This window comes from Oncorhynchus mykiss, chromosome 18, assembly GCF_057628025.1.
Source record: "Oncorhynchus mykiss isolate SJ-2025 chromosome 18, ASM5762802v1, whole genome shotgun sequence".
In the NCBI taxonomy this organism is placed as follows: domain Eukaryota; kingdom Metazoa; phylum Chordata; class Actinopteri; order Salmoniformes; family Salmonidae; genus Oncorhynchus; species Oncorhynchus mykiss.
Genome location: NC_143039.1, coordinates 69,310,941 through 69,324,102, shown reverse-complemented (window position 1 = coordinate 69,324,102; position 13,162 = coordinate 69,310,941). Strand labels below are relative to the sequence as shown.

General features: G+C 47.9%; 1 protein-coding gene across 6 annotated transcripts in view; it reads right to left on the bottom strand.

Annotated features, from left to right (window-relative positions):
- LOC110496663 (protein tyrosine phosphatase type IVA 3) overlaps nt 1–13,162 on the bottom strand; it is a 68,980-nt gene that overhangs the window by 14,682 nt on the left and 41,136 nt on the right. For 2 of the 6 annotated variants that reach the window (XM_036953448.2, XM_090209231.1), the window contains exons 1-3: nt 7,956–8,249; nt 6,788–7,387; nt 3,257–3,349 (exon numbers count right to left, since the gene is read on the bottom strand). In XM_036953448.2, the coding sequence (XP_036809343.1) occupies nt 3,257–3,349; nt 6,788–6,892 (198 nt within the window). In that variant the 5' untranslated portion in view covers nt 6,893–7,387; nt 7,956–8,249. Of the gene's footprint in view, nt 1–3,256; nt 3,350–6,787; nt 7,388–7,955; nt 8,250–8,271; nt 8,544–13,162 lie in introns of those variants that run through there. The other 4 variants (XM_036953447.2, XM_090209230.1, XM_036953445.2 and 1 more) reach the window with 3 other exon arrangements.

Sequence of the window (13,162 nt, the reverse complement as noted above, 5' to 3'; positions counted from 1 at the left end):
GGCTATGGAACCCTGACCTGTTCACTGGATGTGCTACCTGTCCCAGACCTGCTGTTTTCAACTCTAGAGACAGCAGGAGCGGTCTATTTACATCTATATTTTTCATAGCTGTCTATATACCGCCACAGACCGATGCTGGCACTAAGACCGCACTCAATGAGCTGTATGTGGCCATAAGCAAACAGGAGAACGCTCATCCAGAGGCGGCGCTCCTAGTGGCTGGGACTTTAATGCAGGAAAACTCAAATCAGTTTACCTCATTTCTATCAGCATGTTAAATGTGCAACCAGAGGGGGGATTAAATAAATAAACTCTAGACCACCTTTCCTCCACACAGACGCATACAAAGATCTCCCTCGCCCTCCATTTGGTAAATCTAAACATACTTGTATCCTCCTGATTCCTGCTTACAAGAAAAAACTAAATCAGGAAGCACCAGTGACTAGATCAATAGGAAAGTGGCCAGATGAAGCAGAAGCTAAGCTACAGGACTGTTTTTCTAGCAGGGTAGGGAACAACACATCCGCAACGCTGATCCTCAACACGGGGGCCACTCAGGGCTGCGTGCTCAGTCCCCTCCTGTACTCCCTGTTCACTCATGACTGCATGGCCAGGCACGACTCACCAACACCAACAACAAGTTTGCCGATGACACAACATTGGTAGGCCTGATCACCGATGAGACAGCCTATAGAGAGGAGTTCAGAGACCTGGTCGTGTGGTGCCAGGACAACAACCTCTCCCTCAGCGTAATCAAGACAAAGGAGATGATTGTGGACTACAGGAAAAGGAGGTCCGAGCACACCCCCATTCTCATCAACAAGGCTGTAGTGGAACAGGTTGAGAGCTTCAAGCTCCTTGGTGTCCACATCACCAACAAACTACCATGGCCCAAACACACTAAGACAGTTGTGAAGAGGGCACGACAAAGCCTATTCCGCCTCAGGAGATTGAAAAGATTTGGCATGGTTCCTCAGATCCTCAACAAGGTTCTACAGCTGCACCATTGAGAGCATCCTGCCCGGTGTGGCAACTGCTCGGCCTTCGACCGCAAGGCACTACAGAGGGTAGAACATACGGCCCAGTACATCACTGGGGCCAAGCTGCCTGCCATCCAGGACCTCTATATCAGGCGGTGTCAGAAGAAGGCCTAAAAATTGTCAAAGACTCCACCCACCTTAGTCATGGACGGTTCTCTCTGCTACCGCACGGCAAGCGGTACCGGAGCGCCAAGTCGAGGTCCAAAAGGCTTCTTAACAGCTTCTACCCCCAAGCCATAAGACTCCTGAATAGCTAAGACTCCTGAATACCCAGACCCCTATTTTACGCTGCTGCTACTCGCTGTTTATAATCTATGCATAGTCACTTTAACTCTACATGTGCATATTACCTCCAGTGCTCCCACACCGGTACCCCCAGTATATAGCTTCGCTTGTTATTTTACTGCTACAGTTTAATTATTTGTTACTTTCACTAAAAATAAAAATGTATACTTATTTGTATTTTTTTTCTTAACTTCTTAAAGCATTGTTGGTTAAGGGCTTGTAAGTAAGCATTTCACTGTTGTATTCGGCACATGTGACAAATACAATTTGATTTGAATCTTACCCTGGAGGCAGAACTGGGCGTTAGATGGGCCAACTGCAAAGTCAATATTGGCTCTATAATAAAAATTAATGACAACAGAATTGTGTTTTTTTTTTAAATCTTAATTTAAAGTTAGCGTTAAGCATTAGGGTTAGCAGTGTGGTTAGGGTTAGGCATTAGGGTTAGCAGTGTGGTTAGGGTTAGGCATTAGGGTTAGCAGTGTGGTTAGGGTTAGGCATTAGGGTTAGCAGTGTGGTTGGGGTTAGGCATTAGGGTTAGCAGTGTGGTTGGGGTTAGGCATTAGGGTTAGCAGTGTGGTTGGGGTTAGGCATTAGGGTTAGCAGTGTGGTTAGGGTTAGGCATTAGGGTTAGCAGTGTGGTTAGGGTTAGGCATTAGGGTTAGCAGTGTGGTTAGGGTTAGGCATTAGGGTTAGCAGTGTGGTTAGGGTTAGGCATTAGGGTTAGCAGTGTGGTTAGGGTTAGGCATTAGGGTTAGCAGTGTGGTTAGGGTTAGGCATTAGGGTTAGCAGTGTGGTTAGGGTTAGGCATTAGGGTTAGCAGTGTGGTTAAGGTTAGAATCAGATTGTATGACTTTGTGGCTGTGCCAGCTAGTGACCACTCTGCAGAGCTGCAGGGAAAAAACGGTTTCAGGTTTTCTAAAAATGTGAAATTCTCCAACTTCAGGACAGGGGGCCTAGCCCCACTCCAGACATCCCCCCCAGCCGTCCTCACGTACTTTGTGCCCCCTCAGATTTTTGGGGTGCATGACGCCCCCGAGACAAAGGCTACCCCCTCTCAGGCATTCACTTCTGTTTTTCTGGATGCTGGAGAGCTATTGCCAATTGCCATGATCCTCAATGTTTTCCAGGGTTCTGGCAGAAAGCTAAGTATGTCCTTCACGTAAACAAAAATCCAGGATCTTGTGTTTACTTAACCTCGTCCCCAGGCTATTGCGCGTGGCGCATATAAGACTGGGATATCAACGATTAAAAGTTGGCCTTAGTGGGAGTGACCATATAATTCAATGGGGGTGACCTACTGAGTAAAGTATTTGTCATCATTGTGTGTTGTGGGAGATAAAGCCAATATCTTTCAGTATTGGGCTAACAAAGGCCCAGTTTGACACATTGGACCACCAGACTCTTCTCCCATTTGGGTGGAAGTGTCTGGCAACAAGATTAGTGCTTACGTAACTGGAGAGAGAGAAAAAAATGGAGATGTGGAGGCCGTGTGGAGTAACCAGGCTCTGCAGCTGCCATGGCAACGATGGAACGTTGACGTATGGGTAATCAGAAACAGTGTCTTCGAGTTCAGATACAGATACTGGTCCGAGTTGTGTGTTTAAGGGTGACCCAGATGAGTCTTCGAAGGGGTATTGGCTGTTATCAGGATGTTGGGTGTATATCAGTACTTATGCATGTGTGCCTGTGTTTACGTGCATATAAGGACCGGGTGTGCTCCAGGAATTTGCCCCCCCCCCCCGCCCATCTACCTCAGCCCCCACTGAACACAGAGCAGTTTGTTTGATAACACTCTGCCCCCTCCTTCCCTCCCTCGTCCCTCGTCGTGTCTTTCGGGGGAATCAGTAAGGGAAGTCCTGTCTGAGACACTCCCCTCTACTCTTCACAGGGAAATGTGAGGGACATGTGACACTGTGGGCTGTACTCACCACCACGGTGATGCCGTCCTTCTCCAGCGGAGCCTTGTCATAGGTGACCTCACACACTCTCACCACCGTCGTGGCTCCGTACTTCTTAAGGTCCTAAGGGGGGAGGGGTGGGGGCAAGTTAGGTTAAAAGTAACTCACACTGTGTGTGTGTGAGGAGGGAGGGGACAAGTTAGGTTAAAAGTAACTCACACTGTGTGTGTGTGAGGAGGGAGGGGACAAGTTAGGTTAAAAGTAACTCACACTGTGTGTGTGTGAGGAGGGAGGGGACAAGTTAGGTTAAAAGTAACTCGCACTGTGTGTGTGTGAGGAGGGAGGGGACAAGTTAGATGAAAAGTAACTCACACTGTGTGTGTGTGAGGAGGGAGGGGACAAGTTAGGTTAAAAGTAACTCGCACTGTGTGTGTGTGAGGAGGGAGGGGACAAGTTAGATGAAAAGTAACACACTGTGTGTGTGTGTGAGGAGGGAGGGGACAAGTTAGGTTAAAAGTAACTCGCACTGTGTGTGTGTGAGGAGGGAGGGGACAAGTTAGATGAAAAGTAACTCACACTGTGTGTGTGTGAGGAGGGAGGGGACAAGTTAGGTTAAAAGTAACTCGCACTGTGTGTATGTGAGGAGGGAGGGGACAAGTTAGATGAAAAGTAACTCACACTGTGTGTGTGTGAGGAGGGAGGGGACAAGTTAGGTTAAAAGTAACTCACACTGTGTGTGTGTGAGGAGGGAGGGGACAAGTTAGATGAAAAGTAACTCACACTGTGTGTGTGTGAGGAGGGAGGGGACAAGTTAGGTTAAAAGTAACTCACACTGTGTGTGTGTGTGTGGGGAGGGAGGGGACAAGTTAGGTTAAAAGTAACTCACACTGTGTGTGTGTGTGTGTGTGTGTGTGTGTGTGTGTGTGTGTGAGGAGGGGAGGTACACGTATGTATACAAATAGAGCCAATATGTCTGCATGCACATGTTCATATGGTAGAACAGGAGTAAACAAACAGGAGTCTGATTGAGTTATTTTTAAGGGTTCTGCCTGTGTCTGTCCGTCCGCCTGTCTGCCTGTGCCTGTCCTTCCGCCGCGGTACACTTTGACAGCGCACCTGTGTCTGTCCGCGGTACACTGTGAGAGGGCACCTGTGTCTGTCCGCGGTACACTGTGAGAGGGCACCTGTGTCTGTCCGCGGTACACTGTGAGAGCGCACCTGTGTCTGTCCGCGGTACACTGTGAGAGCGCACCTGTGTCTGTCCGCGGTACACTGTGAGAGCGCACCTGTGTCTGTCCGCGGTACACTGTGAGAGGGCACCTGTGTCTGTCCGCGGTACACTGTGAGAGGGCACCTGTGTCTGTCCGCGGTACACTGTGAGAGGGCACCTGTGTCTGTCCGCGGTACACTGTGAGAGCGCACCTGTGTCTGTCCGCGGTACACTGTGAGAGGGCACCTGTGTCTGTCCGCGGTACACTGTGAGAAGGCACCTGTGTCTGTCCGCGGTACACTGTGAGAGGGCACCTGTGTCTGTCCGCGGTACACTGTGAGAGGGCACCTGTGTCTGTCCGCGGTACACTGTGAGAGGGCACCTGTGTCTGTCCGCGGTACACTGTGAGAGGGCACCTGTGTCTGTCCGCGGTACACTGTGAGAGCGCACCTGTGTCTATCCGCGGTACACTGTGAGAGCGCACCTGTGTCTATCCGCGGTACACTGTGAGAGCGCACCTGTGTCTGTCCGCGGTACACTGTGAGAGCGCACCTGTGTCTGTCCGCGGTACACTGTGAGAGGGCACCTGTGTCTGTCCACGGTACAAGGTGAGAGGGCACCTGTGTCTGTCCGCGGTACACTGTGAGAGGGCACCTGTGTCTGTCCGCGGTACACTGTGAGAGGGCACCTGTGTCTGTCCGCGGTACACTGTGAGAGGGCACCTGTGTCTGTCCGCGGTACACTGTGAGAGGGCACCTGTGTCTGTCCGCGGTACACTGTGAGAAGGCACCTGTGTCTGTCCGCGGTACACTGTGAGAGGGCACCTGTGTCTGTCCGCGGTACACTGTGAGAGGGCACCTGTGTCTGTCCGCGGTACACTGTGAGAGGGCACCTGTGGCCCACGTTGTTCTGAGAAGTGTAGCGGTAGTTCTGCTATTGTCTGACCGTGCGGCACGCTCCTCTCACCGCAAGGTGTCCGAAGGTTGCACCAGGACACCATAGAAACGGAGGCTTTGTGAAATCAGGAGCCTGTTGTTATCATCCCTCTGTACTGTTTTATCAGTGTAGAAGCAGTGTGGGGAGGAGGGGCTTGGATCAGTATTGACATAATGTAATAGTGCAGCCAAAGCGCGCGTGCGCAGAGAGAACGAGAGAGAGAGAGAGAAAACGAGAGAGAGAGAGAAAACGAGAGAGAGAGAGAGAAAACGAGAGAGAGAAAACGAGAGAAAACGAGAGAGAAAACGAGAGAGAGAAAGAAAACGGAGAGAGAAAACGAGAGAGAAAACGAGAGAGAGAAAACGAGAGAGAGAGAGAACAGGGAGCGAGAATAGGGAGCGAGAACAGGGAGCGAGAACAGGGAGCGAGAGAGAGAACAGGGAGCGAGAGAGAGAGAGAACAGGGAGCGAGAGAGAGAGAGAACAGGGAGCGAGAGAGAGAGAGAACAGGGAGCGAGAGAGAGAGAGAACAGGGAGCGAGAGAGAGAGAGAACAGGGAGCGAGAGAGAGAGAACAGGGAGCGAGAGAGAGAGAACAGGGAGCGAGAGAGAGAACAGGGAGTGAGAGAGAGAGAACAGGGAGCGAGAGAGAGAGAACAGGGAGCAAGAGAGAGAGAGAACAGGGAGCGAGAGAGAGAGAGAACAGGGAGCGAGAGAGAGAGAGAACAGGGAGCGAGAGAGAGAGAGAACAGGGAGCGAGAGAGAGAGAGAACAGGGAGCGAGAGAGAGAGAGAACAGGGAGCGAGAGAGAGAGAGAACAGGGAGCGAGAGAGAGAGAGAACAGGGAGCGAGAGAGAGAGAGAACAGGGAGCGAGAGAGAGAGAGAACAGGGAGCGAGAGAGAGAGAGAACAGGGAGCGAGAGAGAGAGAGAACAGGGAGCGAGAGAGAGAGAGAACAGGGAGCGAGAGAGAGAGAGAACAGGGAGCGAGAGAGAGAGAACAGGGAGCGAGAGAGAGAGAACAGGGAGCGAGAGAGAGAGAACAGGGAGCGAGAACAGGGAGCGAGAACAGGGAGCGAGAACAGGGAGCGAGAACAGGGAGCGAGAACAGGGAGCGAGAACAGGGAGCGAGAACAGAGAGAGATCGAGAACAGAGAGAGATCGAGAACAGAGAGATCGAGAACAGAGAGATCGAGAACAGAGAGATCGAGAACAGAGAGATCGAGAACAGAGAGATCGAGAACAGAGAGATCGAGAACAGAGAGATTGAGAACAGAGAGAGAGAGAGAACAGAGAGAGAGAGAGAACAGGGAGAGAGAGAGAACAGGGAGAGAGAGAACAAAGAGGGAAGATGAGAGAGAGATAAAGGTGAGAAAAGAACAAGGGAGAAAGAGAGGGTTGGATAGAGCAGTCCTCACCTCGATGAAGCTGTTCAGGGTGGAGTTGGTGGGGTTGTGCGTGATGAGTAGTCGCATGTTCTTGTAGCACACCTCGGCAGGCGCCGGACGGTTCATACGGGCCATGTTGACAACCGTTACCCAGCTGGGGGTGCGAATGCAACACGGACAGGGACGCACAGGGGACACAAAGTGGTGGACCACGGACGCCACGGTAACTGGTGGGCTGAACTCCTCCGAAAACTCCTCTTCAATCCTCTTCTCAGTCCTTTCCCTCCTTTGAAAAGATCCGCCCTCGGGTTGGTCGATCCTCTGGGGTCACTGTGGTTGGTTTAGATGAGGAAGAGCGTAGCCATGGGCTTGGGGCTTTCACTGAAGAGTAGTGGAATAGTTAGTCCAATCACCCCATTAGAGTTCCTGAGAGGGTCTTACGGTGAGAGATCTAAGGGGGTGGAGAGTCCTGGGAGGCAGGGAGCCCTTCAGTGCAGGTTAGTAGGCTGAGAAGGCAAAGCAGTGGGCATCCTCCCCTGGATCAGTCTATGCTCTGGGATGTTGCGCGTGGCAGTAGTCTCCAGTCTTCTGCAAGAACGCCATCAAAAGCACAGCGCCAAGGATGTAAAACTGTGTGAAAGGGGAAGGGGCAAAGGAAGACAGAAGAGAGTTATCGCTGATAAATCTGAGACATTGGCTGCCTCCCAGTGAAGGACAATGGTGTTTCCCTGCTTTCTCTCATTCCCCCAACTAGCACTATGTAAATATACTGATTGATGATGTGCAACATCAAATAATGGTCTAATGTTTCAATGAGCAACAAGGGCATTCATTTCACCTCCAGTCACTGTTTTTATTTCCCTAACTAATTTGATACATTAGATATGCTGGAAATCAACATAACAAGCATGCCAATTATTTAAAAAAATATCACATAAAACTGACTTTATCATCTGCTCTACCAACTACAATATTTTTTCGTGTGCAAAAAAACAAACATTTGAAAAACATGATTTACACTTGCCCACATCCATCCTGATTCAATAATAACATTTACTAGCCTACCGCTATGCATTGTGGAACATTGCATTGATGACACACACACTTATACAGATTAACTTTATATCCTCAAAATATAATTCAATCCGTGCAATCAAAAAAAGACGACAACCCCCCCACCCACCCACAAAAGGCGCACCTTTGTTCACTCCGGCGAGTTAAAACTCCCGGTGTGAACAAAACATAATACTAGTCCACATCATAGCCATATATTTAGAACAATATGGCTCTGGTCCACATCCACAAAATCTTCCAACTGCTCCTCGAATAATGGATAGGACACAGACAGACCAAACAGCTTTCAGTGTGTACAGGGTCGATAATAAACCCTACATAACCCTCGAAGAACAAGCGCACGCTGATTATAAATGAGAAGAGACCTATGTGGCCAAACGAGTTTATGCGCCCGTCTCTACCTCTCTCTCGTTGCTCTATCCCCTCCCCGTGCCGCTTACCTTACGCAGCTCCCTGATCGGAATCCTGTTGTTCCCAAGAGAATAAGAGGAGGTAAACAGTCTCTACAGCCGACACCAAAATGCCTTTTTTCTCAGACTCTGTTGAGACAGTTCAGACTTGATTTATGGCACGTAGTACACTGTCGCCTACTCCGCTACACGCCATCGGTCTGCAACTCCTATCACAGCAAAGCAGACACAGCCTCCTCTACCCATACGAGAGGGAGGGAGAGCCACCCCCAACTATATATTGCATCCCATTTTCATGATTCAGTTCTCATCTCAGTATTGGTAAATATATCCAATGCAAAACCGCCAAAAAGTTGCTCATTTGCAGCACGAAATCAACATTGTGAGGAATGTCTTAAACTTTCTGCCACTAATAAATCTTGTATTTATTATTCTACTTGACGCATTCATGTCGCCTGAGTTCGTTGAGGTTATGAGAGAGTAGGGTTGCACATTTTGGGGAATATTCAGAGGTGGAAACTCTCCGTGGGAATATATGGGAATTAACGGAAATATATGCAAATTAATATTAATACAATTTAAATGTAGATTTTTTTGCATTGGATATATTTACCATATCATATGGAGACAGAAACAGAAACCTTTTACCTTATGAGTATACATAACTACAAATGATTACATCCTTCCAAAAATGTAGTTATGAATTGAACATTAATTAAATGAGTTGAGTCTTCCCATGGGTGATTTCACTGAACAACAAAAGAAAGAGAATATTGAATGATCCATCGCATCTCCCAAAAACGTTTTCAACAGTTTGTAAAATGATAGTCTAGAAATTAGAGCTTTGGTTGTGTTAATCTCAGGCTTCCATGTCTTCTCCCTGGACCTCCTCAATGTCCACCTCTTGAACATCAGACTCTGAGGCCTCATCTTCACTGTCACTTTTCAACCTTGTTGAGGATGGCTTGTTGTCAGGCTCAAAAAGCCTCAAATCTGCTCGGATGGCTGCCAATGTTTCAACCCTTGAATTGGTCAGCCTATTGCGTGCTTTGGTGTGTGTGTGTTCCCAAACAAGGACCAGTTGTGCTCTGAGGTGGCTGATGTTGGTTGGATTTGGAGGATGATGGAGGCAACAGGGGAAAGAGATCCTCAGATCCACAAAGTCCCTTCCACCAGTTGGCTGATGAGATACGTTGGCACGACTGTCATATTGCATCTCCATCCCAAAGCCCTTGCTTGGAAGTGTACTTTGCCAGACTGCCAAGAACATTGCTCTCATCCAGGCCAAGGTGGTGAGACACGGTAGTGATGACACCATAGGCCTTGTTGAACTCTGCACCTGCCAGGATGCTCTTGCCAGCATACTTGGGGTCCAACATGTACGCTGCATGGGCTTGTATTTCATTTTTGTTTCCCCTTTATTTAACCAGGTAGCACAGTTTAGAACAGTTCTCAGTTTAGTTCTCATTTACAACTGCGACCCGGTCAAGATAAAGCAAAGCAGTGCGAAAAAAAACAACAACACAGAGTTACACATAAACAAACGTACAGTCAATAACACAATAGAAAAATATATGTACAGTGTGTGTAAATGTAGAAGAGTAGGGAGGTAAGGCAAATAGGCCATAGAGGCAAAATAATTACAATTCAGCATTAACACTGTAGTGATAGATGTGCAGATGATAATGTGCAAGTAGAGATACTGGGGTGCAAAAGAGCAAGAGGATAAGTAACAACATGGGGATGAGGTAGTAGGGTGTGTTATTTACAGATTGGCTGTGTACAGGTACAGTGATCAGTAAGCTGCTCTGACAGCTGATGCTTAAAGTTAGAGAGGGAGATAAGACTCCAGCTTCAGACATTTTTGCAATTCGTTCCAGTTGCTATGGTGATCATTGAGCTGAGATAAGGCTGGGCTTTACCTAGCATAGACTTATAGATGACCTGGAGCCAGTGGGTTTGGCGACGAATATGTACTGAGGGCCAGCCAACGAGAGCATAGTAGTATATGGGGCTTTGGGGAAAAAACGGATGGCACTGTGATCGACTACATCCAGGTTGCTGAGTAGAGTGTTGGAGGCTATTTTGTAAATGACATTGCAGAAGTCAAGGATCGGTAGGATATTCAGCTTTATGAGGGTATGTTTGGCAGCATGAGTGAAGGAGGCTGTGTTGCGAAATAGGAAGCCGATTCTAGATTACATTTTTGATTGGAGATGATTAATGTGAGTCTGGAAGGAGAGTTTACAGTCTAACCAGACACCTAGGTATTTGTAGTTGTCCACATATTCTAAAAAAGAACCGTCCAGAGTAGTGATGCTGGGAGGGTGGGAGGGTGCGAGCAACAATCGATTGAAAAGCATGTACTTAGTTTTACTAGCATTTAAAAGCAGCTGGATGCAGAAGGAGTGTTGTATGGCATTGAAGCTTGTTTGGAGGTTTGTTAGCACAGTGTCCAAAGAAGGGCCAGAAGTATACAGAATGGTGTCGTCTGCGTAGAGGTGGATCAGAGAATCACCAGCAGCAAGAGCGACATCATTGATATATAGAGAAAAGAGTCGGCCTGAGAATTGAATCCTGTGGCATCCCCATAGAGACTGCCAGGGGTCTGGACAACAGGCACACTGAACTCTATCTGAGAAGTAGTTGGTGAAGCAGGCGAAGCATTCATTTGAGAAGCCACGGGTATTGAGTCTGCCGATAAGAATGTGGTGATTGACAGAGTCGAAAGCCTTGGCCAGATCGATGAAGACGGCTTCACAGTACTGTCTTTTATCGATGGTGGTTATGATATCGTTTAGGACCTTGAGCGTGGCTGAGGTGCATCCATGACCAGCTCGGAAACCAGATTGCATAGTGGAGAAGGTACGGTGGGATTTGAAATGGTTGGTGGTTTGTTTGTTAACTTGGCTTTCAAAGATTTTGGAAAGGCAGGGCAGGATGGATATAGTTCTATAACAGTTTAGGGCTGGAGTGTCTTCCCCTTTGAAGAGGGGGATGACCGCAGCAGCTTTCCAATCTTTGGGGATCTCAGACGATACGAAAGAGAGGTTGAATAGGCTAGTAATAGGAGTTGGAACAATTTCGGCAGATCATTTTAGAAAGAGACGGTCCAGAGTGACTAGCCTAGCCGAGCTGATTTGTAGGGATCCAGATTTTGCAACTCTTTCAGAACATCCGCTGTCTGGATTTGGGTGAAGAGAAGCGGGGGGGGGGGGGGGGGGGGGGGGGAGCTTGGGAAAGTTGCTGCAGGGGGTGCTAAGGTGTTGGTCGGGGTAGGGGTAGCCAGGTGGAAAGCATGGCCAGCCGTAGAAAAATGCCTCTTGAAATGATCGATTATCGTAGATTTATCGGTGGTGACAGTGTTTCCTATCCTCAGTGCAGTGGGCAGCAGTGAGGGGGTGCTCTTATTCTCCATGGACTTCATGGTGTCCCAAAACCTTTTGGAATTAGTGCTACGGGATGCACATTTCTGTTCGAAAAAGCTAGCCTTAGCTTTCCTAACTAACTGAGTATATTGGTTCCTGACTTCCCTGAAAAGTTGCATATCGCGGGGGCTATTCGATGCTAATGGAGACTTACATTTCCCTCACTAACTTTAAACATCAGCTATCTGAGCAGCTAACCGATCACTGCAGCTGTACATAGTCGATCTGTAAATTGCCCACCCAATCTACCTACCTCATCCCCATATTGTTTTTATTTACTTTTCTGCTCTTTTGCACACCAGTTTCACTACTTGCACATCATCATCTGCCTATTTATTGCCTTACCTCCTCAAGCCATTTGCACACACTGTATATAGACTTAATTTTTTCTATTGTGTTATTGACTGTACGCTTGTTTATTCCATGTGTAACTCTGTGTTGTTGTTTGTTTCACACTGCTTTGCTTTATCTTGGCCAGGTTGCAGTTGTAAATGAGAACTTGTTCTCAACTAGCTTACCTGGTTAAATAAAGGTGAAATAAAAATACAATTAAAATAATGCAGAACGCCACAGGATGTGTTTGTGCTGGTCAAGGGCAGTCAAGACTGGGGTGAACCAAGGGCTATATCTCTCCTTAGTTTTAAATTTTTTGAATTGGGCATGCTTATTGAAAATGGTGAGGAAAGCACTTTCAAAGAGCAGCCAGGCATCCTCTACTGACGGGATGAGGTCAATATCCTTCCAGGATACCCGGGCCAGGTCGATTAGAAAAGCCTGCTCGCTGAAGTGTTTCAGGGAGTGGTTGACAGTGATGAGGGGTTGTCGTTTGACCGCAGACCCATTACGCACGCAGGCAATGAGGCAGTGATCGCTGAGATCCTCGTTGAAGACAGCAGATGTGTATTTAGAGGGAAAGTTGGTCAGGATGATATTTAAAAGGATGCCCATGGTTACAGATTTAGGGTTGTACCTGGTAGGTTCATTGATGATTTGTGTGAAGGCATCTATGTTTAATTGTAGGACGGCCGGGGTGTTAAGCATGTCCCAGTTTAGGTCATCTAACAGTGCGAACTCTGAAGATAGATGGGGGGGCAATCAATTCACATATGGTGTCCAGTGCACAGCTGGGGGCTGAAGGGGGTCTATAACAAGTAACAACGGTGAGAGACTTGTTTCTGGAAAGGTGGATTTTTATAAGAAGAAGCTTGAATTGTTTGGGCACAGACTTGGATAGCATGACAGAACTCCGCCCCCTCTGACAGTTCTATCTTGTCAGAAAATGTTATAGTTAGGGATGGAAATTTCAGGATTATTGGTGGCGAGGATTCAGACACGGCTAGGATATCGGGGTTGGCGGAGTGTGCTAAAGCAGTGAATAAACCAAACTTAGGGAGGAGGCTTCTAATGTTAACATGCATGAAACCAAGGCTTTTGCGCTTACATAAGTCAACAAATGAGAGCGCCTTGGGAATGGGAGTGGTGCTGGGGGATGC